Raw genomic sequence first — 27,224 nt, 5'->3', positions numbered from 1 at the left:
CAATTGGAGGATACATCATACAACACTGACATATTGATGAGAGTAAACAAAACTTTATTTTTGATTTATTTTTGGATGAAATTAAAGGCACTGGTGGAAAACATTATTTTACCCCCTTTCTGTAAAGCATAAGCAGCCATACATTGCTTATCTCTTTGCGGTAAATATTTGATAAATATATGAGGTACATTAAAGCAATAAAGAATATGTCTATGAATCAAAAGACTAACCTGCTCAACATGCAACATTTTCCAGTTGATTATAAACAGGATTCTCAATATGTTCGGTTAAGTTCAGTGGACATTCTAGAGAGCACATGTTAATGATCTCTCAAAAACAACATATTGATCACTCTGTCCAGGACAGGAAGTAAAGTTTTCCCAGACCGTCCGCACACACCATCTCTCTGGGCTCCTGAGGGGCCACCTCCAGGGCTTGGACAGGGCCCTCACACACAAACATCCCCACCTACACACACACACACACACACACACACACACACACACACACACACACACACACACACACAGGCACCAGGGGGGAAAACAACAATATGGTGTCAGAGAACGACTGCAGCTATGGGAGAGGACATAAATCGCAGGTAAAAAGACAAACACTGATTGGTAATGGATATATGGGAAGAGAGAGTGACCTGTTTTTTGGTCCGTCTGTCCCAGAGTTTGACGGTTCGGTCATAGGATGCAGAGATGATCCTCTTTTCGGTCAACCTCAGCACACTGATCCTGTCACTGTGAGCCTGTCAAGTAATCAAATCATCATCAACACCACCATCAATTTCCTCTTCTTTGTCAAGGGCATTTCAAATGACATGAACTCTCATTTACAGCAGAATGTACCATATTCTGAGACCTTCATAGACCTTTTCATTGACATTGGTTATTACCCTCACTGCCCAGGAATGGTGGAAGGAAAATGCCACTTACAGATGTATTGTCCCAGGAGTCCGTATTAGATGACTGGCCGAACCACAAGTTACCCTTGACATCTCCATACACCACAAAGCCTGAGGGGAGAATACTTTTTCAGTTGCATATTTTAATACGTTTTTGTCAGTCAGTGTTTGTGTGAAGTGTTTTTTTGCACATCATGTGTCATACATCCAGTCTTCATCACAGCTCCTAATATAACACTCAGAAAAGTTTAAAAGAATCATAAATGGTAACATTTAGTACAATCTACAACTCATCTGGTGAAACATACTTCCTTGCATGGCGATGGCAGAAATCCACGGGAGCTTCATTTCGGCCTCTACCTCTGGGTCTCTGTCCACCTCATTCTCGCAGAAACTTGAGCACAAGGGGCTGCTTGGACTCATGCACAGCTAATGTAGACAGACACACACTCTGTGAGAACAGCATACAGACTGCTCAAGGAGACAGACACACAATGTGAGAACAGAATACTGACTGAGGGCAACAGCTTGGCCACTCACAATGCAGCTCTATTGGTAAAGTAATGTGGTCATCACTCAAAAGGTCATGGCTTTAAATCCCAATGTGCACAGAGACTGATGTATTGTATGCTTAACTGGCATGTGGCTTTGAATAAAAGCATCTGCAACATACTGGTTTTTAAAAGGTATTTTTTGTGGGGGACAAGTTTTTATAACATTTTCTTTTTTTAAAAGATTTTTATAACATTTTGATGGTATATGGCCATGTATAAGCGAGGTGAACACACATGTAGGTTCCACTAGCCACCCAAGCTATGCTAACTCACCTGTTGGTGGTGTTTGAAAGGCAGGTCTGTTGACATTTAGATAGCTAATTCACAGGTTTTAAACAACGGCTCTTTAAGTTGCTGTAGGGGTATATAATGGCCCACAGATCACTCTGGTAAGATAAACTTGCCAATGGAGCAGATGTTAGTAGCACTCACAATAAAGCCAAACATGAGGTTGCTAAGATGAACCCGTCAATAGAAAAGGTATAGGTAGCACTCACCATAAATCCAAAGATTAGTTTCCCATTGTACTCTCCAGCCATCCAGCAACTCTTGGTATCATTTTCGAGCACAGAGAGAATACGGTGACCGTTGGCCCAGCTTTTCAACCAAAGGCACACAACAGCACAGTTAGGAGAATTTGAAGTAAAATCTGACCACAAGAAACATATATTTTTAAAACTCCTCAGGAAATAACTATTCACAGCGGCACTGTACTGATTTTTAGCAATTTGCAAAGTCATTGTTAAGCACTTCAACACATCCCATCTGAATGTGAATAATTGTAGTTTGGTTACTTGTTAAGACAATTTTTCCAATCGTCAGCTGGTTCCTCGACTTTGAAGACTTCTCCACTGTTACACACTCCCAGGAGCCAATTACAATAATGAAGATGCCTCACTGGGCTCTGCATTTGATAAGAACACACCTTCTCCATACTACAGGAATAAAATAAAACAAAACACAAAATGGTAAAAATTACAGACAGAAGAGGATGACAATACATTAATCAAGATGACAGTGCACAGAAGAATGAACGGCAAACAACTGCAATAGAAGCAGCTAGCTGCTTATTTAAAGGCAAAGCCTACGATTCTAATCCAATTTATTTAAAGGCAAAGCCTGCGATTATAATCCAACACGTTTTGGCAACTTCTCCTGTAGCTATCCACTTAGTGTGTGCAATCAAAAAACCTCTGGTGGCCGTACACAGTCCTGGCTCTGTAAATGGGAAACAAACATAGTGGCTCGGACAGAGCCATCAACAAATTTATGCCATGTCAACATGGTGCTTCAGTAGCACAGAAGGGAGGGGTGTAATTTCACTGGCTATTGAGCTCAAATGTAAACAACCTTTCTCCAGCATTGCAAACTCTACCTTTAGTATTCTACCAAACACCATCAAAACCTATACATATCACAACATACAACACAGCACTCTTCAAACAGTAACAACCCTTCTAACCGTTCGCTAGATACATCGTATACACTCTCAGCGCGCACGTTGATTACGTGAATGTGGCCCTTGGACAATATGCTAGAGCACTTGAGATGTCATGGTAAGGGGGTGAGGAAGAGATGTGTCTCCACTTCACACCTTGCAGAGTGCTGCTGGGGGTCCCAGTGGATTTTCCAGATGTACACGTAACTGTCCCAGGAGCCCACGGCTAGCCTGTCATCCGGCATACTGGAGAAGGCGGTCACCCCACGATCGCTCACCTGCAGACAAACACAGACACGCGTAAATTGGGTTGGTAAATGGGTTTTCAGATTTTTACATTCTTTCTTTCTAAGTTTCTAAGTTCTAAGTTTCTTTTGTATATTTAACTTTTTTGCACCACACAACCATAACAGATTCCTTGTATCTGGAAACCTACTTGCCAATAAACCCATGGCTGACTCTAACCCAGCAAAAGGGAAACATACTGCTAAATGGCTACTAAATTCTACGAGAAGCATCGTGTGAACATTAGTACTATAGAGTTTTATGTTCAGTATCAATGTGAGCCTTTTTAAGGGTGCTTCTGACTGTATTGTAACTACAATGAGCGGCATCCAGTAATATGGTCCCAAATGTGGCATGCTTCTCTAAATTGCATCACAATAAATACACAGCTATAACCATCTTATACACATTATATAACAACAATTGAGTACTTAATTGTTCAATACCACTGTTACCCATACTACTTATATTTTATATCTACACTTTGGGAGACAGCAAACAAAATGCTTGAACAGCAAAAAGTATTGACAAAATTGCCTTACCTGATTGCAACATATGACCTTATTGTGATGCCAAATCTCCACTCTGCCTGACTCACAGCCAGCCACAAGCAGCTGGCCCCCATAGAGGAAACAGAGGGCTGTAACACAGTTCCTCAGGCTGGCAGGGAGCTCTGCAGGTAAAAACATTACAACCCACATAGGGAAGCATGGTCTCTACATTAAATGAGACAATATTTTATCTATATGGATGTGTGTGTTTGTGTATGTGTATGTATGTGTGTGTGTGTGTGTATGTATATATTTATTATCTGGAACGTCATATAAAATAGGGAGGCCATCAGTACTATTTCTTCGTCACTACTAACTACTTCTTCCTGTTAACTATGTAAAATGCATGATCATTTTTCGCATGTTTTCGTATCATTGAGTGACAAGGGCATTACACTACAGGTTTTTTTTAACTGGCCTAAAAACTGTTAGTATTGTAAGTAGGTTTGGTGGTTGACAGATAGTGTTGATAGTTCTGGTACCCAAAGCTGTGGCCACAGTCCACGTGCGGAGAGAGAGGTCCTGGGACACGGTGAAGAGGGTTGGTTCTCCTGTCTGACTGGTCACGACCGCCTCCACCCCTCCAGTGTGGCTGTGCAGCGTGCTGTGATGGTGCACCTTCAGTAAGGGCAAGCACATATTCACACTGTCACACTAAAGCTTAAGGACGAAGAAGAAGGAGTCTCCCTCATTAGATTAGTTCAACTTTACTCTCATTGGGCAAAGTTCAGGTATAAAGCCAATGAAATGTAGTGCTGAATGTCTCGGAACTCTTTACATAGAAATCAGCATGACGTGTGCCCTATACAGCAATGAGTTCTAGATCCAGAGGGATCATGGGTAACAGCAGTGAAGGCTCCCCACCTGCAGGGGCTGCCACAGCTTCACTGTTCCGTCATCCGAAGCCGTGGCAACCATCAGCTCCTCCTCTCTGCTTATCTGGTTTCCATCTGGAAAATATGAAATTACCATGTTCTGTTTCGTCCCCTGTTGAGTCTTTATGTACCGGATATGTGTGGGTTTAGTATAATAAGGTGTGGTGTGTATTTTTGGTCTTCCATACCAGTGTTGGGGAGGGCAGCACAGTGGTGTACGCAGGAGTGGTGCGCCTGGATCTGGGTGATCCTCATCCCCGTCAGCCTCTTCCACACAACCAGGAGACCATCAACAGAACCAGCCATCACATAGTCAGCCTGAGGGCAGAAACATCACTTTTTTGTTAAAGTTGTAGAAAAAGAAAACGGTTTGACATTGTGATCCAAGTCTGAAAATGTACCACGACAGTGTCAATTGTGTCCCATGGTGGCACATGTCTGCCTCAGGGAAATCCAGTCCTAATAATATGTTCCTCACTTTACTTAATAGAGAGACAAACTGTTCTTATAAATACAATATGCATTTTGGTGCACCAAGAGACAAAAAACGAGGAGCATATCCTTCCAAACACAGTAAAAAGAAAATCTAAACTAAGCACCTAAAAAAACACAAAACTCATCCCACATAGACATTAGAAGTACCCATCAATACGCAGGCATAGCATCGAGTAATCCTGACAGCAACCACAAACTAGTGTTCCTCTATAGACTTATTTATCTGGATGAAATCATCATTGCTGATACACCCCTGGAGTTCAATGCAAATATGTAACTGCCCACACTGATGTGTTGTATTTACTGGGCTGGACTTCAGCTGTGGTGCTACGCCACATGAAAAGTTCAGTACAGAGTGGTGAGACTTAAGAGTGGTGTCCTGTATCGACTCTGATTGAGTGCTCCCAACTTTGAGTTCTTGTGTTGCTTTAGCCATACTCTCAGTCTCAGACCAGTCTCTGCTCAGGGCTACTGACAGCAGCGATATTAAAAATGAAAGCGTTCGTGTTGTGTTATTATAATTCATTCTGCTGCTTTGGCAACATTGTATCTTAACATACTAACAAAGCAACCGAGCAATTTGACTCACTACACAGCAGAGGGAGCTGAGGGAGGAAGAGGCCAGGATCTCTGTGACGCAGCTCCCTGTCTGGATATCCCACACCCTCAATCGGCCATCTCTGGAGCAGCTCACCTGAGGGGGGGTACAGGGGTTAGGATTAGGGTAGCCTAATATGCATAGGAAAGAGTACATTTAACACTGAATAAAGTAGGAGCCATAACTGAAAAGAGTTAAAGAAAAAAAGCTAAGAAAAGGAGTAAGTGGGAAGAAATGTTTTTAATTCTACCACATCACAATGATCTACCAGATCACAAACTATGAGTGAGCCGGTTGCCCTCAGTCAAACTAGGGAGGTTCTGACATGAAACAACCAATAAACACACTCTCACCACGCCATTGGAAGTCCAGGCGCAGCCAGTGATCCAGTCCCCATGGCAGTGTGGGAGAGATTGGGAGAGAGAGGGAGGCGAAGAGGAAAGACTCCAAACCAGCAGAGCCTAGGGAAACCACCACAATATTAATCATCATCATCCTCTTCTTCTTCTTCTTCTTCATCATCATAATCAACATCATCGTCATAATCCTTGTCATCCTAGTCAACATCATCATAATCATCATCACCATCTTTCACACCACCATCATCATCATCCTCATAAACCTTGTCATCATAGTCAACATCATCATACTCATCATCATCAAAGCACTACCATCATCATCATCACCCCCCCCCCCCACACACACACACACACACACCATCACACCATCATCTAAAAAACTAAGAAAATAAGATACATGTCACCACTTAAAAGAGCACAGACATCTGTAGAACATTAGGCTTCTTGTGTATGTTATCTCAAACCTAATGTTCTATAGATCTCAGTGTACCTATATGTCTGTGGGATAAGAACAGCCACATTCAGAGCAGATTACTAGGTTCATAAGCCCAGCCCAGCAGCTGTCTGTGGCAGCACGTACCTGGTCTTTGCCCCCAGAGAGGAGCTCCTGCTGACTGGGGCTAAAGGACAGGCAGGTTACCCCGCCACCGTGACCCCTGAGAAGGCACACCTCACTGGGCTCAATCCAGGCCTCAGAACTCAAGTCCCCCACCGACCATAAGGCAATGGTGAAGTCATCTGAGAAAGAGGGGTGTAGAGGAAGGTGACTACCCATCTAGATAGTCTAGTTTAGTTTATCTGGTCTGGATTATTTTATGAGGGACTATGTACAAAATAGTTCCAGTGGAGAATAGATGAACAATAGAATTTAGCAGATTTAGCTATAAGATCATTACAACCAGAAGCAGGTTTATAATAAAGAATGAATGGATGCATTCATGGATGAATACATAATAAATACACATAAACTTCACATAGCGTTAAAGCAAGGGATTGTGGGTAGACTGACCTGAGGCCGAGGCCACGTAGGTGGTGCTCTGTGCCAGGGCAGTGATTGGACCCTGCTGTGCCCCAAAGGTGCCCTGGAGCGCCAGGCTCACCGCACCCTTTGCCCGCTGCATCTTCCACACCCGCAGGTGATGGTCACCGCATCCCGCCACGAGCACCTCGGGTTCCTGGGACTCCAGCCACAACAGGCACGGCAGAGACACCAGGAGGCCCTCACTTGCCCACACTCTCTCTCCTGCAGCAAGGTGACACATGTGACTACCATACTGTACAACACACACGCATGCGCCCACACACACACACACACACACACACACACACACACACACACACACAAACAGACATATACACATACAAAAACACACACACACATACACACAAAAGCAAAAAAAAAAACATTTGACTGTGATCATTAAAAAAAATCTATACTGTACCTGTTTCCAAATGGAACACCTTTACACCATCTCCATGGTAGCCTACAGCAGCGTAACCACTGGCAACAGCTACAAAGAGCGCAGCAGCAGCAGCTGTTGTTGTTTTGTGCCTGGAGGATCTCTGGCTGTACCTGGACAACTTCTGTCCAAATTGAGAGAGATTAACCACGCTGAGTCAAGATTACAATTCAAGAAATGGCAGAGGATGCATGGCCATGACATGTTAAAACTTACCCTCTCTTCGCCTAACACTCCCACTGAGCGACCAAGACCGCCTGACCACAATTGGATCTGTTAGAACACAGAAGAAGAAGAAGATGATAGTAAATATGAAGTAAAAATGTGCGGTTATAAATTGAAGAAATGTAAGAAGAGGAAGAAACATTGCAGTAGAAGAACAATGTGTGAATGTGAATGTGTGTGTGAATGTGTGTGTGAATGTGAATGTGTGTGAATGTGTGTGTGAATAGATGTGGTCGTCTCACCGTCGTGTCTGATCCGGCGCTGAGCAGCAGCCTGCCCTCCTGCAGGAAGGAGAGCGCCTGTGCCGAGCCGCTGTGGGCCTGGAAGCTGCCCACACAAGCCAAGGCAGGCACAGACCACAGCCTGACCTCTCCACAAATAGAACCAGAGCACAGCACAGACCCACACGGGGAGAAGGACAGGCTCCGCACAGACCGCTCATGGCCCAGCAGAGGCTGAGAGAGAGAGAGAGGAAGGAGAAGAAGAGTGAAAGAGAGAGATAGATAAGTGAAAACGACAAAACAGAGGGAGATAAACACAGGAAGTGGAATAGTGAGATAAACACAGATATATAAACACACTGTAAATGTAAAATGTAGATCTTGAGCTCTACACTTCATTTCCTTCTCAGCCAAACTAATTTGTGTGAATTCTCTTCTCAATAAATGCACCTGCACTGTGTCCTGGAGCCAGTTCCACATGCGCACTGATCCATCCCAGCAACCCACGGCCACGCGCTGTCCTTCTGGGTCAAAGGTCACACAGTTCAGAGGGCTCGGACTCCACATGTTGGCCACCAGTGTGCCTTGCGGAGAGGACCACACCTGCGTGAGAAAGAGCATAATGTCAGGGCCAAAGGGCTTCTGAATTCAAGCGTACGGCCATTTTATAGTTATCCATCTTTGCCTCACCTTAATACTGAAATCTAAGGAGACTGTGGCCAGGTGTTTCCTGTCACGACTGACGTCACTTCCTGTTATTCTATTAGTATGTGCATCCACATGGGTGACCCTTGGAGGAAAAAAAAACAGAAAACGAGAGAATTATAGATGATCGTGAGTGTTTATCTAGACTTTAACTTGCAATTGCAGAACAAGGTCTACATTTTATCTGTATGTGGACTCCATTTTTACCTTCCCCTACTTGTTAAGGCACAGGAGCACTAATTCATCTGAAGCCAGTTTTTGTTTGTGTGCACCTTTTGCAGTTGGTATCTCATGAACTCTTACCTGCATCCACTCTGCACATCCCACACCTCGATCTGTCCATCATAGGACGTGGATCCGAGAAGCCCCTCCTTCAGGAAAACGCAGCCCGAGATGCCATCACTGTTGCTCACCAGAGACTTCACTTCCTGAAAGGGATACAGCACCACAAAGCTTCTACACCAGATCATACCATACTGCTGCAACGAATACATCACTGTTACCTAGAAATCATGTGTAGCTATGTGTTATTTGAAGGAACTTCAATACTTTCTGTATACTGTATGTATACTGACAGTGCCATATGTGTAATGCCATGCAGTATAAACATACAGTATATGAACAATTAAATATATCTGAAATCTAAATTAAACTGCACCTGTCCCGTCTGTGCACTATAGAAGTGCAGAGTGCCCTGCACTGTTCCCACGGCGATGACATCACCTCCTGGGCTCACAACCACACAGGTGGGCTCTGACTGGAATGTGGACACCAGGGCACTAGACAAGGACCACACATGGGTCAATACACACAGGTCACTCTTTGACTGTTCAATCAATAATCTAAGTAATTCAAAATACTATATGATATGTACTTCTAACTTCTTGCACAGCTTAAACCGACTTTTACCCAAAGCTCCTCCTGAAACATGTTGTTCTACAAAAATATATATTGCACACTGTATCACCTAAGGGCACTTCACATGAAATGTGATTTAAAGTAGAGTAGAGCATTTCAGAAGAAATTTACAGTAAAAGTGTTCATTCTAGAAGCCTAAATTACAACTAATGAATTAGAGATTTTGTTTTCCTGTTTACTATGAAGAACAACTCTGAGGTGATCATCCACAAGGGCGTGCATGTTTACCCCACAGCTTCAGTGGTCTCCCTGCTCCCTGTAAGCTCAGCCTTGTTGAGCCACTGTACCACACGCCCTCCACGCCCTCCTCCTCGAGCCATGACACCTCTGGCCCAGAGATGGGCGGAAGAGCCGTCTGATTTGTTCAGAGCCTGCTGCAGGAAAAGAGCCGGCCAATGGGAAAGCAGAGGCGCCTCCTGCCTCAGGAACCTCCGACAGTCTTCCATGTCACCCGTGTTGACTCCATCTTGATGGGGTGGGGTGGGGGGGGGGGAGAAAGATTTACATTAATTCATCCAGCAAACACTCCAAAGCGATTTATAGTGCAGGTAGGCATTTAGTGTTATTATCACCTTTGATCTACCAAATGAGCAACGGAAAGAAAGCTAACAATCTACATCAAGTTAGGAGATTGTGATCAGGGTCGCACTGGAGCATGTAAACTCCGATGCAAACTAATAACGTGCGGTCAGGCTCTTTTGTATTTCAGATAGGAGGTGGCACCTGGGCCTTATCCTTCTGTATGTGTATTCAATGATGTCTCGCCCAGTGCGAGGTAACGGATCTACGGTTAAAGAAAGAATGCAAAACACAAGGGCTGATGATAATGAAGATGATAATGTTTTAATCTAAAGAAAGAAGTGACCTTAAATGTGCAAGGACCCCAAAAAAAAAGGACAAACAAAGACACAAACATACCATGTACCAATCTTTTTATTTGAGGTCCTTGCTCTTTTTATGTCAATGTTTTTTCTTTAGTTTAATCTATTGCATTTCAAACATGACATATGGTCCAGGCCCAAGAGGGATGCCACAGTAAAGGAGACTCACCGAACGACGCGTACGTCTCTAAGAGGTGGTGCAGGAGCCCCAGTCTCACGTTGGCGTACAGGAAGTAATAGCTGGAGAGCAGGTGAGACAAGGCCGGCCACTGGCCACTGCTCCTCTGGACACAGGCACGATAGAGACAGAGACAGTTTAAGAGAGTGGAGCTTCACAGAGGTCAGAGAGCAAAGGTTAAAGGCAAAATAGCACTGACCAGGTGAGAGGGCAGGTGGATGAGGGCATCAGAGTCACAGTGCAGGAAGGTGTCCTTGCCCTGAGGGTCTGCCTGGACCCATAGGTAAGCTGAGCGAGGTCACACACACACACACACACACACACACACACACACACACACACACACACACACACACACACACACACACACACACACACACACACACACAACACCAGACCATTATTATTATTAGTATGTTGCTAGTGTTGGTCCAACATTAAGTCCCTTAAGGGACAACATATTTTGTATTTCATAAATTCAGGGTTTTATAACGTGTACTATAGGAAACATACTGGGGCAATCTATGATTTAAGTATTGTGTATTGATTAGTTAGGTACTTAGGCTCCTTCATAAAAGTGGGATCAAATAGCGTGTGAATGCATGGCTGAACTGGGAAAGCCTCTCTGGGTACCTGACAGCAGGAGATGAGCTCTGGTTTGGTCTTCCTCTTCTGACAGGAAGAGCTGCTCAAAGGCGGACATCACCTCGGGATTGGACAGCATCAGGAAGTCGTCTGGCTTATGAGCGTTGGAGGGACCAATCAGACTGCGGCAGGAGATAAAAAAAGGATTTTTGCCTCCAGTGAGAATTTGTTTTCTGTCCATTCCAACACCATTAGTATGCCGTTTGGAAAACACACTCGACTCAAAAAAGGGAAAGTTGACTTGCATGAGTTCTAGGCCTCATCAGCTGGACTAGACAAAGGAAAATAAATGGACTGCACAACGTGACTGACTGAATTTCCATAAATTTTCCTTTGCCCATTCCGACTCCATTCCCTTAGGTGTTCCACTATATAAAATATCTTGTTCTATACCTCTGCAAGCAACGTGCCATCTGAGTGAAGGTTGCCATGGGAATGCGGTTTTGTGGGTGCCTGGCCCGGTGAAGCACTTCCTGCCAGGTCACCTGCCCCTCGTTCCGAGAGAGGTCATTGCACATGCTCAGTACAGCGTACAGGTCCCTCTCCCTCAGCCCTGTAGAGGAGCCAGATTGTGATGTCATATGGATGGAAAAACAACATCATAATCTCTCCCAAACCTTGTGGCGTGCAAAAAGAGGCCACGACTGTCTGTGCAGGCATGCTGAAGTCAGGAGAAACAAGGAAAACGAAGGAGTAAAATATGAATGGTGAGAGATACTTGGGGTCATTTTCTCCAAGTATCAAATAATCACAGGGAGGTTTGTGAAGGAGTGTCTACTAGTGGAGCTGAATAAGTTAAAAGAGAAAACATAATGGAAGAAGAAGGATGTCATAAACATAAGCAGATTTTTTGAGAGAGCGGAACAAAGAGTGAGAGGTGTGTGGGGGAGGGCACAGCGAGGGCACAACGAGGGCACACCACTAAAGGAGACACAAGAGAACAATGAAAGATCATTTGTTGATAGGGTGAAGTAAAGAGTGAAGTGTGTGGAGGAGGGGGGGGGGGGCGCACCGGTGGAACTGACGGCCAGAGCCCCCAGAGCCCAGCCGAGGGCCCATTGTCTATACTGGGAGACCAGCCTGAGCAGACTGTGCTGGACCAGCTGACACAGAGTCTGAGGAAGAGTCTGCAGATTCTCCTTCATCTGATGGAAAACAATGAAAAACAACAACAACAGACATAGCAGTTAGTCATAGCATCCTCGCCAGGAGAACAAGCAGGTTGCAAATTATTCATCTTAATTTGTTGTAATATCAAAAATCTGAAGCTGAACCCAAACGTATAATTACTTGAAAGGCAACTGTTTTAAAAAGGCATCTGCTATAAATAATGTACAGTTCATAAGTAAGGCTATGGGTTTATTTCCTATTTTCCAGTAGTGTGTGTGCATGGTCAGTGTATGTGAGAACAGGGAGCCACCTGACCTTCTCAAAGGAGGCGTAGCTCCTCAGCTCCTCACAGGCGTGGTGGAGGTAGAGGGGGCTGACTGCACCCTTCTTCATCAGCAGGGTCTGGAGCTGGAGGCAGCAAACAACACACACACATGCACACGCACACGCACACGCACACGCACACGCACACGCACACGCACGACACACTTAAAGGTCAATTCCACAATTCTGGTGAAAGGCTGTTGGTAATTGAGCTCACCAGCCAATCAAATTACATCTCTCTCTGCCGTGCTCCTGGAGCAACGTGCTGATTGGCTGAAATGAGTCCAAGCCACTATGTTTGTTTCCCATTTACAGAGCCTAGACTGTGTAGAAACACCACAGGCTTTTTTGAGCACGCACAGTGAACGGGCAGCTGGAGGGCCGTGAGAAGCAATTAGCTGAATTTGCATTGGATTAAAATCGCAGACTGTATAAGAGACAAAACTAGTACTCTGTACTTTTACTTTTATATTTTTACTTTTTGCCTTTATTTAGATAGGACAGTGTAGAGAGACAGGAACTGGGAGGAAGAGAGATTGGGAGTAGGATCGGGGGAAATGATCGCAGGTCCGACTCAAACCCGGGTCCCAAAGTGAGAGCAACTGACCTGATTGTTAAATGCAGAGTCACTGAGTTTCTTTCCATAGACACTGAGCTCCTTCTGAACAATCTCCTTCCGGTCTGGCAGGGCCAGCTGTCCCAAGGCAAGAGAGATGGAACCTTTTTTCTTGAGAAGAGTTTGCTGGAGAGCCGAGTTGGTGGTAACACTTAAAACCAGAGAAACACACTAAAAGAAAAAAAAAGTCCAGTCAGGGGAAAGTGTGATTGCTTGCAGAATGCATACAATGAAGTTAAAATATGTTCTAGTGAGTCTTCCCAACCTGGAAAATGTTAAATCCAAACTCAGCTCTAACCTGTGGTAAATTCGGAGGTATCCAATCAGAGACCAATCTGCTTTGAGCGTCCTGCACAAGATCTGCACCATCAACCAACAAGGCCAGTGATTGGCCCTTCTTCATGTCACTCAGAAGAGTGTCAAATTCGTCCAGTAGTTCTCTATAGAAGCGAAAAGCGAACTTGAAGAAGCATGCAGGCTAAACCTTTTATTCAAATTTAGATTTTCACTTAATTTGTTCCTGCAACCAACCAGCCCCTGACCACCTGTACTGGCTATGCACAGGGATTTCTGTTAATTGACACTCATATAACATTGTTGTACGTCGCTTTGGACAAAAGCGTCTGCTAAATGACTAAATGTAATGTAATGTAACTGTTTATGGCAAATGTCAACTCTATTTTTGGCTGTGTGTCCTAGCACAGTGTGTCACCCTATGTATGTCTCGGTCTCATTCGCCTGATACTCACTTATAGGATGAAGAGGAGGACAGCTTCTCCTCTTCTTCATTTCCTTCTCTTCGATTTCTCAACCAATGAATGAGACATCCCAGCAGGTTCTCTACACGGCATGCTGATTGGCTGGCAGCAGTGGAGTAGGATATGACATCATACCTCTGGGTTTTCTGGGACTTCTCTGGAGTCTGGAGTGCATTTGCCAGGCCAGCCTGAGTTAAGGTAAGGTAAGTAGAGATGAACATAGACAGGATGGCTGAATCCCAAACTGCAAACATTACAATACCAGTGGGGAGACTATATAGGGTATGTGTAGAACAGTGGTTCTCAAACTTTTTCTGTCATTCCCACTTTGAACAAGGGGGCCTTTTTTCAAGCCAAGCTTAAAATTGTCAAAATGATTGAAATAACCTCAGGTAATAACAAATAGCATCTTATTTAGGTCAGCAAATGTATATTGCTTGGAGTGATTTCATGTTTCATGTTGGAGTGTATTGTTGACACGCACACATGGACGGATTATGAAACCATTGGCCCCTGGGCTTCCAAGAGATACATTTTAAGTCGCCTCTGATATTAACAAAAACAAGTCTAAAGTCTAAGTCTAAAAACAAGTCTAAAGTCTAAAAACAATTGACAGCAAGCAAAGTTAATAACAGCGACTTCACGCAGAGGCTCTGGCTTAGGTGCCCCCTGAACTCATGGGCCCCTGGGCCTGGGCCTGGGCCTGTGTGTGTGTGTGTGTGTGTGTGTGTGTGGAAAAGGCGTGTTATTACCATGAACACAGTCTTGCCCTCTCCAGGACCTTCTGTGTGTGTCTCTCTTTCTGTGTGTGTGTGTGTGTGTGTGTGTGTGTGTGTGTGTGTGTGTGTGTGTGTGTGTGTGTGTGTGTGTGTGTGTGTGTGTAGAAAAGGCGTATAATTACCATGAACACAGTCTTGCCCTCTCCAGGACCTCCTGTGTGTGTCTCTCTTTCTGTGTGCGTGTGTGTGTGTTTGTATATCTGTGTGTGTGTGTCTGTGTGTGTGTGTGTCTGTGTGTCTGTGTGTCTGTGTGTCTGTGTGTCTGTGTGTCTGTGTGTCTGTGTGTCTGTGTGTCTGTGTGTCTGTGTGTCTGTGTGTCTGTGTGTCTGTGTGTCTGTGTGTCTGTGTGTCTGTGTAGAAAGGGTGTGTTGTTACCATGAACAGTCTTGCCCTCTCCAGGACCTCCTGTGTTTGTCTCTCTACGTGTGTGTGTGTGTGTGTGTGTGTGTGTGTGTGTGTCTGTCTGTGTGTGTGTCTGTGTGTGTGTGTGTGTAGAAAGGGTGAGTTGTTACCATGAACACAGTCTTGCCCTCTCCAGGACCTCCTGTGTTTGTCTCTCTACGTGTGTGTGTGTGTGTGTGTGTGTGTGTGTGTGTGTGTGTGTGTGTCTGAGTGTGTAGAAAGGGTGTGTTGTTACCATGAACACAGTCTTGCCCTCTCCAGGACCTCCTTCCACTAGCAGAATCCCTCCCTTCTTCTGAGTCTCCTTCACTTTCTCCATCGCCATAGAAACGAGCTTGCCACGCCCATAAAACTGCCTCTGCAGGGCATCCTGGTGTACTTCCTGTTCCTTGACCTCTGAACTGAGATCAGTTTCATCTACCTCCTGTGTAGTAGCAATACAAAAAACACAAAGCTCACATCTGCTATGGCAAAGAATACATTTACTACAGGCAGTGTGTGTCTGAAAGTATGGTCTGTAAAAAAGAGTTAGACGAGGCACTCAATGCTTTTCAAATGTTTTTCAATGCTGGTGAAGTAAAAAATTGTGTTTAACCTCTATAAACAGCTTCTGCAGTGTGCCCCACACATCCTCTAGGACAGTCTTCTCAAACTCCTCCAGACTTTTAACATAGGGTTTTCCATCCACAACACCTCCCCACTCACACGGATAACTGAGGATAAAAAATAGTACCAAGATTTAAAACAGGGAACGTAAGGGTGCAACATTTAGGACTAAGATGAACAGACGGCCTTTAAGTTGGATATCACTCACTTTTCCATCACTTTAGCTCCACTGCTGAGGATCCTGCTCTTCAGGTCAGCCATCTTGGATTCTCCCTCTTTAGACTCAGCGGCAAAGTCTGCCCTCCACGCCACAGGCACAGACCTGAGCAGAACATGATCCATCACAAGAGTGAATGCATTATTATTGTACTGTTTATTGTTTATTGTCACTGTTTGTCTTCATCATTACGAAAAGCAACAAGGAGATAGCGTGACGGCAGAAGTCAGGACATTGTGTGAGCTCATAACCGAGAAATGTTTGTGTAAACAGTTATGTTATAAACATGCTAAACTGACAGATGTGCTATTCAGGAACTGGTCGTTTTAATAATAAAAATTCACCAATATCCCAAATGTTCACCTGGGCAGGTTTGGTGATCTGAAATAGCAGAGCATGCGGCTGGCAGCCGAGTCCGCCCACAGGGCCTGAAACTGACTGATTTCCATCTCAGTGATTGACAGGCCAGACGGAGCTGAGCTCATCTGTTGAGAGAGTTTCCCCTTATGAGAACACATCTTTCACTTTGTTCTCCAATGCTCAGCTGATGGCAAAAGCATTAGCCAAAGAAGAAATCAATCATAAAACATAAAAAAAAACATTCAGTTACGCACCCCATCTCAAGTATATAAATAGTACACACATACTGTACATAAACACAAACATACATACATACATACATACATGTATATACTGTATAAATAAATATCTATATGCAATTATAAATATACAGTACATAAAGTGTATCACACTTTGGACCTCCATATGGGTTTTCATCTTACCCAGTGGTACTGAGGGCTGTCTGGTAGGGAGGGGCAAGGTGGCACCAGGCCGTATCGCTCCCCCAGGAGGCCCAGCAGCAGCTGGCTGCGGCACACCTCCCCCAGGCAGAGCTCAAGGGCGCGGCCCGTCTCTTCCTCCGTGACACCCCACCGCAGATCCACCTCCTGCAGGTGGAGGCCGTGGGGGGCCGCGCGCCGCCGGAGCTCTGGGAACACGCGGCGCACCAACACGTCCCGCTCCGCGTGCATGTCCCGAAAGGTGGAGGAGACAAAGACACGCACGCCACGCCACCTGATCAGCAGGGAAGGGGAGAGACGCGGTGTTATTTTAGTTTGTTTATTTGTATGTTCTTCATCATCTTCATCAGCATCGGCTCCATCTGATACAATAATAGCACACACAACCCCCACACTATGTGACCACAGGCTTTTTCTCTTTTAGTTTAAATGAAAGGGGGAAACAAATTGGGATTCGGGAGACACAGGTGTATCTCTGTAGTTATCCTTTTCATGTTGTCAGACATAATAATATTTATGAGCAGTTTTGCGGTTGCTGTTTTTTGTGCTCAATTTCGATAGTTTTTTGTCCCTAGTGAAAAAATACGGCCCTGGTTCTCTTTTTAATTTGACTTTTAATGAACTGCACTACTTAAATTCTAATAATTATTTTAAACCACATTCTGCTGAGAAGTAACAGCTATTTGGCAATAGATCTGGCTCTGGAGTGGCAACAGATCTGGGTTTCCCACCGATTTTCACTGACAACTTTACAAAACTTTTTTGTGACTTTCCAAGGACCCTTAATTAAATGTCCATGACCTTTCACAACCCACAATAGTAGTAGTAGTAGTAGTAGTAGTAGTAGTAGTAGTAGTAGTATAATAACATGATGAGACCTACATATGACTTCTATTTTCAATGAATTTACTTCATGAGCACTGAGGAGGAGCTGTGTTACCTGAACTTAGGGGTGGTGGGCAGAGTGAGGACAGCCACTGCTCCTTCCCGCTCCTCCTTGGTGTGAGGTGGGGGAGGGACAGCATGAAGCTTATCCATGTGCTCCACATGATCCAGAAGCCTACTGGAGCCTCTCTCCGAGATAAACCTGTGCAAAGAAAAGAAACAACAAGAAAAGGAAAGAAAAGGAGAAAAGACAGAAATACAAATTAACATGGAAACTGCCTTTTTATAAAACGACACTTCAAAATCAAGAGCTTTGTATGATTGTTCAGGGCATCCGCCACACATAGATAGAAGGACTTCTTACTTAAGGATTTGCTCACTGAAGCCAACAAGCTTCAAAGTGTTCGGGTCTGAGGGTGGGGAATCGTCACTGTAGCTACAAGATAAAAACGCTTGCTTGAATATTAACGGGAAATAAGAAGGCTGCATCCGTACGTCCTAAACAAGTCGAATGCAGGCCATAGTTTGTACAACTCTGCCACATAAAACAGCATACCAACCTGGATAACAGGAGAGTCACCACTAGGGCATTCTTGTTGACCTCCTTTTTGTACCTGGCAATATCTGGTTCACAAGAACCATGATAACATGACAAATCTATGATATTGTCAACCTGGGGAAAAATGGAGAGTTGAAATACTTCCAGGTCAAGTCAAAATGGCCGTGTTCAAGAACACACAAGTAAGCAACTGAATGCAAGTCTCAAGCTATATTCTGATTCTGGATGTACTGGACTGTATGGATATGTAGTCTTTCTCTGGAGTGCTGTGATACTGAATATGTTGAGGCTTCTCTTCATGACCACTTCTTCATGTGACATAACAAAAAGGTTTGGGACAACTATGCCTGACCAGTTCTTCAACTACAGCATCAGTATCAGCAACAACAAGACATGGAACAGCACATCTGTTCAGGGGGGAGGACCCAGGGCTCATCACTCACATGAGTCTTATCTGCCATCATTTCGGTGAGGATGTTCTTGTATTCCTTATCCCTCTCACTTGAATCCATTTTAACAAACTCCTAAAAGAAAGAAACATATCATACATAGGTTTGTCAGCTACAACTACAGAACACGTGCAAACACTTTGAAGGCATGCATTGAGGGTGTTGGGTGAAGTGTTTGTGAGCTGAAAGGGCCATGAAGAATTATTTGAAGGGCATGGCAGACATGGGATTTGGCACTGTGTATCAAGAGTATATGTCTGATGGGGGAGGCCTAGCACAGCGCCGTTGGCTTCCTGTGTAATACTAATGTTCCTCACACCGGCGGTTCCACTCAACAGATGCACACATGGTGGACCTGTCCCATTACTTTCACTCTACAAAACCAAAAGTCAATTACAGATTGCAGATCATAGACTGATGGCCCTGAGGCGTTGAAGCTTTTGAGGGTCGGCAAACTCAACCGTCAGGGTTTTTAATGCAACGCACCTGCGTTTCACCCTTAACCTGCACGCATCAAATTCTATGCTGTGTGATGGTGTAATGTACTGGTGTTCCTCTGGGTTCCTCTGTGCCGCAGCTCAGCTTACCAAAACAGATCAGGGGAAGCCTTACCTTTACCTGCCTCAGGACTGGTCGGACATTATCCAACAGCGCGTCTGACTGGAGAGTCACCTCTTTGCTTTTATTCCCGACCAACTGGAGGACAAACTGGGCATGCTCGCAGCAGTTAGTGATCATCAGTGACAGTAGTACTGCCAGTTCCTGGATCTGTGCAGGGCAAATATGCAAAGACATGCAAAGACACACAAAGACACACACACACACACACAAAGACACACTCACACACACACACACACACACACACACACACGAACACACATTAAAAAAAAACAAATACGCACACAATACTATGTTGTTATTTAGAGGTTAGTAGCAACAGAGTGACACAGCTGTTCACACAAACTCATGAGCGGGCCCCTTACAGAAACGGAGTCCGTCTCCTTCCTTTTGCGAGGTTGCTCATCCTCGCCACGCTTATCTTCAGGGTCTGGGGGAAGGCAGAAGTGGTATTCATCCTTGTTGTTTCTATAGTCGGACATATCTGCGTTACAGATAACCAGCGTCCGACCAGGGAGGGGTGGGATGTTGTAGCGGCAGGAGATCTGCACGGCCTTCTCCAGCGCTGTGCGATAGCGAGCCAGGAGCTCGTCCGTGTAACATCGCTGGCTGCAGATCAATGATCAAGACATGAAGTCAAACTCCAAATTCTCAAGGCTGGTACACAAGTCAGTGAGGACACTTGTCTAAAACTTGGGAGCTAACTAGCGAAAAGACAAAAGACATAACAAAAGTAAAGATATATCTAGATAGATCTAGATAGCTTGTTAACTGAGATGTTTTGGCTAGTGAGGATGACAGGTGTGTCTCACCTTCACATGACCATGTTTCAATTTGATAATTATAAAAACTAGCTGCCAACAAAATCACACCTAAACATTGTAAAGCCCAACTACCTGTGCAAACTAAATGTGATGAGTATCTAACTAACAGTACAAACTAACTGTGATGAGTATCAAACTAATGGTACAAACTAAATGTGATGACTATCTAACTAACAGTACAAACTAACTGTGATGAGTATCTAACTAACAGTACAAACTAAATGTGATGAGTATCTAACTAACAGTACAAACTAAATGTGATGAGTATCAAACTAATGGTACAAACTAACTGTGATGAGTATCAAACTAATGGTACAAACTAACTGTGATGAGTATCAAACTAACGGTACAAACTAAATGTGATGAGTATCAAACTAACAGTACAAACTAAATGTGATGAGTATCAAACTACCTGCAGAAAGGCTCTTTAGTACCTTGCTTTTTTCCAAAGCTTCTGCTTCATTTTGAAGATCCGGAACACAAAAGGCACTCCCAGGGCCACCCTCAGTCTCTTGCGTTTCGCACTCTCCCAGTCCAGACTCCTGTTGCGCTTGCTTTTGGGCACCTTCTTCAGAATCTCCTTCAGGATGTCGGTAGAGCTCGGGAACTCTTCTTCTGCTTTCAGGGCTAACAGGAAGAAGTGATGAGGAACAGAAGGACTGAGACACTTTCATTGGAATGATAACCACACGTCTATGTGACTTGTTTATGAAGTGGTCATTTCAGATGATGATGTGCTACCTTTGCTATGCATTTTCTTTCAATTTACAAGCAGAAGAGGCAGCTGATAAGGTGTGTAAATAAGAGATTATTTCCTTGTTTTTCAGTTACAGTTATTTACTTGTGTTTCAGTTGTGTGGCCTAGCTGAGGGCGTGTGTGTTCTACCCAGTGCTGTAGCCGAGTCACTAAACCTCAAGTCCGAGTCTGAGTCATCAAGGTTCCAAGATGGGTCCACATTGCCAAGGCTTGTTTACTTTGTCAATTCACGTCAATGGCAAATTTGTCCGATTTTTTAACGCTTCTCACAGCAGATTGATATCACTTCCGATTCATTTAGATTAATGAATCACAAATCAGAGACCTATATATTTTTTTAAATCGCTTGACCGCCATAGTGTTAGGCCAGGCTGTAGTGTCAACCAGTTAATTAAACCAATTTTATCTTTAATCGCATCAGCTGAGCAGCAGTAGGACTTTGGACTTTGGATTAGACCTACTGGGCTATAAATAATTACAATATTTAAACTTAAATTGTTTAAACAGATGTGTCGTACCTGTACTGCCAAGCTCCAGGATGACCTTATAGGCGGACAGGAAGCGGAATGGGAACTGTCTACTCTGGATTACAGAGGACTGCAGGCACAAAACACACAATGGGGAGGTCAAAGGTGTCTCTCACTCTCACACCACTCTCTCTCACACACTCTCTCTCTCTCTCTCTCTCTTCTTCTCTATCGCTCTCTGTCAACAGAGATGGCTTTTTTTCCTTCATGAACTGGAACTAGGATATCATCTGTTTTTGGCTTGATTGTCTGTCTTTCTGTCTTTTTTTCCTTCATTGCTTCTCTCTGTATATTCATTCATCCATTTATTCTCTTCCATTCATTAATTCAGTTCCAAATTCTTGCTTGGCTCCCATAGGCTATTTAATGGAGAATCAGGTAACAGTGTGGTCTAGAACAGATGTATTTGTCAGTGTGTGTGTGTTTGTGAGTGAGAGAAAGAGAGAGAGTGAGTGAGTGTGTGTTGACTACATGTCATCTCGGATATCTTGAGCAGAGAGCTCACCTTCGATGCGAGCCTGGCCAGGATCTTCTGGTGATGTCTCTCACTGATGCCCTGAGTGATCATGTTCCTCATATTCCTCAGCATGGCCATGAAAGGCAGCGACTTACTATCTAAACAACAACAACACCAACAACAAATATTGACTTAAGAGAAATGTGAGGGTACTTACGTTTTCTGTCTGACGATGATACAAGCTCAACCAACTGCATTAAGGTGACAGTGTGGGTGTGTTTGAATCACTAGAAGTTACATGCACTGTAAAGGACATTGCTGTGCTGTTTTTTAATTAATTGTGTTGTGACGGTAACTGATCGTGTCGTCTATGTGAATGTTCTCATGCATCTATGGGTGTGTTCTTCTCAGCAAAATCTATCCGCCGTTAAAGGTACATTCTGTGATTTTGGTGAGTACGTTTTGAATTAAGTTCGTTTTTAAAACAATGTTTTTGTTTCCCATTTTCTGAGCCAGGACTGTGTGATCACCAGTTTTTTTAAGAGTGCACACACAGAACAAAGCTAGTGGACCACAAGGAGCAATTCGCTGAATTTGACAAAATGTGTACTGAGGGTGTAAGGTGTATTCTAGTCTAATCTGATGTGATGTGATGTACTCCAGTGCCTCCCCACCAATCAGCTGCTCCCATGAGGCGGCCTTGTTGCCCTTCTGACTGAGCAGACGTTCCCAGGTGTCTGGTTGCTTCAGCCTCATGCGCTTCCCTGACAACTCCTTTTGCCATGTCCCGTTCAGGCCGCTGCGAGAGAAGGCCTGCACATCAGCTGGGTACCTGTGGGCGAACAAAACAGAGCAGGGTGGGTCTGTGTGTATGTGTGTGTGTGTGTGTGTGTGTGTGTGTGGTTCTTTAGAGCTAATAAGACTTGCACTCTACATTTGTAATTTTGTATTAGCACTGCTCTTTGGATTGCAATGAGTTCGTCTATGTATTTTCCCAGTTTATTAAGTTTAATTGTAAACTTTACATTTTTAAGTAAAGTAAATTGGTGTGTTTAATGTACTTTAAAGAACTGTAATGTAATATTTGGTATTACTTTGTGTATCTTAATGCAATTTTAAAAATGGCAACATTGTAATATGCATGTCTCAGTGTAAAGCTTTTGGTCAGTATAAGTCAGCAATCCTTTGTCTGAGAGAGAGGCCACTGACTGAATGGCACACAACCCTCGAAATGAACACAGAAATCCATCCACACACAGCCACACCTCTTTCCCAGAATAGCCATGACATGTTCAGCAGGTTCTTTAATGTGAAGGCGCTCAATCATTTTCTTCAAGTTAAACTTCCTTTCCTTCTTGTCCACCCCACGACGGGCACCCTTCTGCAGCTGGTGTGACACAGATGTGTGAAGTTAGACTATGAAAGCCTTCAAACTATTAGGCTCAATGACATAACTTGTGACTGCTGTTACACCATCCTCTTGCAAGACAGCAGAAGCTGTGTAGCAGGTTCCAAGCTACTGATTTTGCTAACGGTGGTGAGAATGAGGTGATGTTAAACAAACACTCACATATTTCTGAAGAGCTTGGGGTTCCGCCCCCACCAGGTGAGCCCATTTTGCCCACTGTTCAACAGACACCTCCTGTAAAAAAGCGCAGTGAGTGGGAGAAGAAAAGCATGGTGAGAGGCATAGGCCTTAACTCTATTTGTCTATATCTATATGCATGCAAATGCACTCTTTGGGGGGGTTCAGGCCCTGGGCTCTGTAAAGCGCCTTGAGACAATTGTATTGTTTTGGCGCTATAGTATTCATCAAGGTCAACATCAACATGCTAGCTCAGTGCTCTACCTTGGGTTTGGGTTTCTTGTTGTGCTTGCACTGATGTTTCCGTGTGTTGTACTTTGCCAGATGATATTCACTGAACTGTTTGAATTTATCAGTGAGGGCTTTCTTCAAACAAGATGGTAGAGAACTGCGGAAACACTGCAGAGTAGAGAAGAAGAGGTAATGACAGAGAATTAATTTAATGAGTTGAGACATCGGTTTAAATGTGAAGGAAAGCTATGAGCAAAGGTGCTAATTCTAAGACATTCAAACAGACATGCAGGTCAAACTTACAGTAGAGTAGATTTTTGCCACTTCCAGCCAATCAGAAGGCAGCTGTATGGCGGCACAGAAGTATCGGCGTAGGTGCGGCTTTGTGGCGGGTAGGTGGGCGGCCAGTGCCAGCAGGAAGTTGGCGGTGATGCGAATGTTCAGTTCCTGTCTGGTGTACACTGCCACCTGACCAGAGGAGGCCAATCAGAACCAGTTCAACTGACACTAAGTTTATCGTAAGCTACCTTCTTATAGTGTAAAGCAAGTAAATAAAAAATACTATATAGTTTCATGTATGTAAAGACATATTGTTACATGTTACAAACCCTAACCCCAAACCTAACCTTGGCCGTAGCCATAATCCCAAGTACATTCTGTAAGAATATAGAGTATATAAGTACTTGACAATTAATGATGTATCACCAGTATGACCAAGTTCATCTCTTAAACACAAACCTTGAGGAGAAACTCTGGGTCACTCTTGGAGATATCCTCTGAGAGATTCATGACCCTGGCCCAAACCTTCCCCTCGCAATCCCAGTCTTTGTCCCCAGGAGCACAGGTCTTCATCACAAGGGAACTGCACACTGCGTTCAGCAGATGGTACTGACAAAAGAGAAAAAGCAAAACACCAAGCACAATAAAGACAGGGTCGATGGGACAACCACATAGACAATACACCTACAGTGATAAGGCTGAAAACAAGGGAGTATTGCTGATGCTGTGTCAATGGGAATTCATGGCTATACAAACAAACTCAACTGCAAAAGGGAGAATGTTTATTTTGACTAAGTGTCCATATTCTGCATGTTTACCTTCTTATCCTTCAGCTCCTCAAGCTGACTGTCAACACGGTCTTTTCTCACTGCAAACTCCTCATCAGGCGCTATGATCTGCTCCTCCTCCTCTTCCTCTGCCAACTCCAGATCGACCACAAGCATCTCTGAGCACAGCTCAGGGTCCTCATTGTCAGTGCTTCCATATTCAGAGCCCTTACATTACACAAATGCAAAAGGATGTAAAAGTCTAGTGTATAGTTTTTTCGTGAAAGGAAAAACACTTTGACTTAGCATAACAATGTGGCGTTCCCTTATTTAGCGTTTCTCAAAATGTTCCGACATTGTATGCATCTTATGTCTTTGCTTCTGAAATTTCTTTTAATTTGTTTGTCCCCCATCATTTTCTGACTAAGGATAATAAACAAATAATGGAAATCATGCATTATCGTTATCCTTATGCAAAGACACAACATGCATAAAATGCATGAGAATGCTGAGAAACTGTCTCTGGAGGTGGTGCCAATTGAACTGAAGTTCTGTTGTAAGTCTCTAAAGTACTCAGTACTATTATGTTTGACAGCAAAAGCAACGTACTACAAGACAATCTAATATCACATTAAAACCACATAACTTCACATAGTAAATTCAATGTAACAACAAACTCAATTACTTTGTAGTATTCCACATGCTCTAGATGGCATAAACTACAGTCTTACTTACACAGAGTGGTAGAATACTAGATCAGTATTCTAATTTCAACCATGACATAAATACAACCAATCCATGACGACTGGCATAAACCCACATTCCAATTTCAGCCAATTCCAATTCTGGCAAAGTTAAAAGAATGAGGCATGGTTCCGTAAAAATACCTGACTGGGCGTATCAACACTGCATCTCTCCCTCTCATCTTCACTTGGCTGTTTCTGCTGCACCTCAGTGGGAGCAGGAAGGGGGAGGTGTGGGGCAGAGCTGGGAGTCAACAGAGTGCTCCTGACAGAGGGATAGGTGAGGGAGGAGAGAGGGAAGAGGAGAGGGTCTCTCTTCAGCTGAGTGTTCTCGGTGCTGAGGAGATGAGATGTGCAACGGCTGGAGGAGGTGGAGCCACAAAGAAGCGTAGAAGTGGAGGAGGACAGGAGTGGAGATGTGGACACAGTGGAGGAGAGGCTAGACGGCTGGAGGGAGGGGCAGGACAGACTGGGGGTGTGGGTCATCCATGATGGAGGCTTGGTGAAACACTGGGACAGGGTGGAGGATGACTCGGCTAAAACACGGTTCTCCAGACTTGGAGCATAGTTGGAGAGGAGGCTAGGCTTGTAGCGTTGGTCAAAGTCCGAGCCAGACTGAAGTAAGGTAAGGGCCTTCATATCTCCCTATGAGACAGATAGGAGAAGAGACAATAGGACTAAAGGGGTGAATATCTCAAACTTTATCAGTCTGTCAGCTGAGCTTAGTGTAGAGCAAACACAGAAAGGTACATACACTTAACTGTGCATGTTGCAAGCTTTAGTGTATGGGTGTGGTATGTGTACACACACACAGAGGTTTATGGGCGTGAGGCATCAAGCAAAGTCCAAACATAAATCACAAGGTAAGACCTTTTTTTCCAAGAACGTGGTTTATTGACAAACCTGCCAAAGTTAACTCCAAATAGAGGAGCCCTATGTCTTCATCCTCCCTGCAAAAACAATTGGGCTTTTAAATTACCACTGATTCTGACTTAACCTAGCCAGGTTAGTCATGTTAAACCACGTTCTTGGAACACTCCGCAAGGCCAAAGTTCTCACAGACAAGCCAAACAATAATAACCTTAATATCTAAAGAAATAACTTTCCTGATAATCGAAATCAAAATATCGTGGTCGCATAACCAAAATAAACAGAGTGGGAAGTCAAATCAATGTTACTCACAATCTCATGCCCGAACAAGCTGGATATTGATAGAATTGCTTTTTGTTACTTCAGTTTATGCGTCGCTGTAAGTAAGTCTGTCTAAATTCTATGATGTCGCTTACAACCATAGGAAAACGCTTCCTATTCAACTGCATCTTCGGCAACAGGATTGGTTAATAACAAGTCAGCTGTAGGGGTGGAGTCATGGTGCGTTCATGAGCAACCGGGAAGGGGGATAGTTCTGTACCTCTGTCATACTCGGAACTGCCAGAACGAACAATCTTTTACGTCTTCCATGCTGACAGACAAGCCAAGTAAAACAGAATGACAGTAAAGGCGTAAAGAAGAATGACAGTGTAAAGGCGTAAAATGGAAAATTGTGTGTGGATGCAAAAGAATGTGTCCAGTAATACCCCAATAGAATTCTAGAACACGGAAGGAAATTACTGAGTTTGTGTCATCCTGT

General features: G+C 44.0%; 1 protein-coding gene across 1 annotated transcript; it reads right to left on the bottom strand.

Moving 5' to 3' along the window:
- Positions 1-37: 37 nt before the first annotated feature.
- On the bottom strand, positions 38-27,224 carry tep1 (telomerase-associated protein 1). The gene is made up of 55 exons (XM_012815293.3): positions 26,777-27,224; positions 25,739-26,239; positions 24,903-25,079; positions 24,544-24,693; positions 24,109-24,273; positions 23,839-23,973; positions 23,560-23,631; positions 23,255-23,376; positions 22,664-22,821; positions 22,038-22,147; positions 21,524-21,602; positions 20,683-20,875; positions 19,790-20,033; positions 19,419-19,574; positions 18,801-18,881; positions 18,359-18,471; positions 18,163-18,234; positions 17,854-18,000; positions 16,896-17,187; positions 16,477-16,598; positions 16,105-16,218; positions 15,886-16,003; positions 15,526-15,714; positions 14,101-14,297; positions 13,650-13,791; positions 13,343-13,522; positions 12,727-12,819; positions 12,314-12,446; positions 11,695-11,854; positions 11,290-11,423; positions 10,856-10,944; positions 10,648-10,762; positions 9,826-10,063; positions 9,338-9,458; positions 8,983-9,107; positions 8,665-8,764; positions 8,425-8,577; positions 7,996-8,208; positions 7,745-7,801; positions 7,511-7,652; positions 7,078-7,311; positions 6,649-6,806; positions 6,063-6,170; positions 5,701-5,805; positions 4,805-4,934; positions 4,606-4,691; positions 4,224-4,359; positions 3,733-3,863; positions 3,062-3,183; positions 2,262-2,402; positions 1,965-2,064; positions 1,222-1,342; positions 945-1,024; positions 653-757; positions 38-468 (listed from the first exon to the last, which is right to left on the bottom strand). Exons 2-55 carry the CDS (start codon positions 26,231-26,233, stop codon positions 349-351), a joined length of 7,773 nt encoding a protein of 2,590 aa, XP_012670747.2. The 5' UTR covers positions 26,234-26,239; positions 26,777-27,224; the 3' UTR covers positions 38-348.

This window comes from Clupea harengus, chromosome 22 (assembly GCF_900700415.2).
Source record: "Clupea harengus chromosome 22, Ch_v2.0.2, whole genome shotgun sequence".
NCBI classification, from domain to species: domain Eukaryota; kingdom Metazoa; phylum Chordata; class Actinopteri; order Clupeiformes; family Clupeidae; genus Clupea; species Clupea harengus.
The sequence above is the reverse complement of the archived record's forward strand: the minus strand, read 5'-3'. Positions and strand labels throughout refer to the sequence as shown.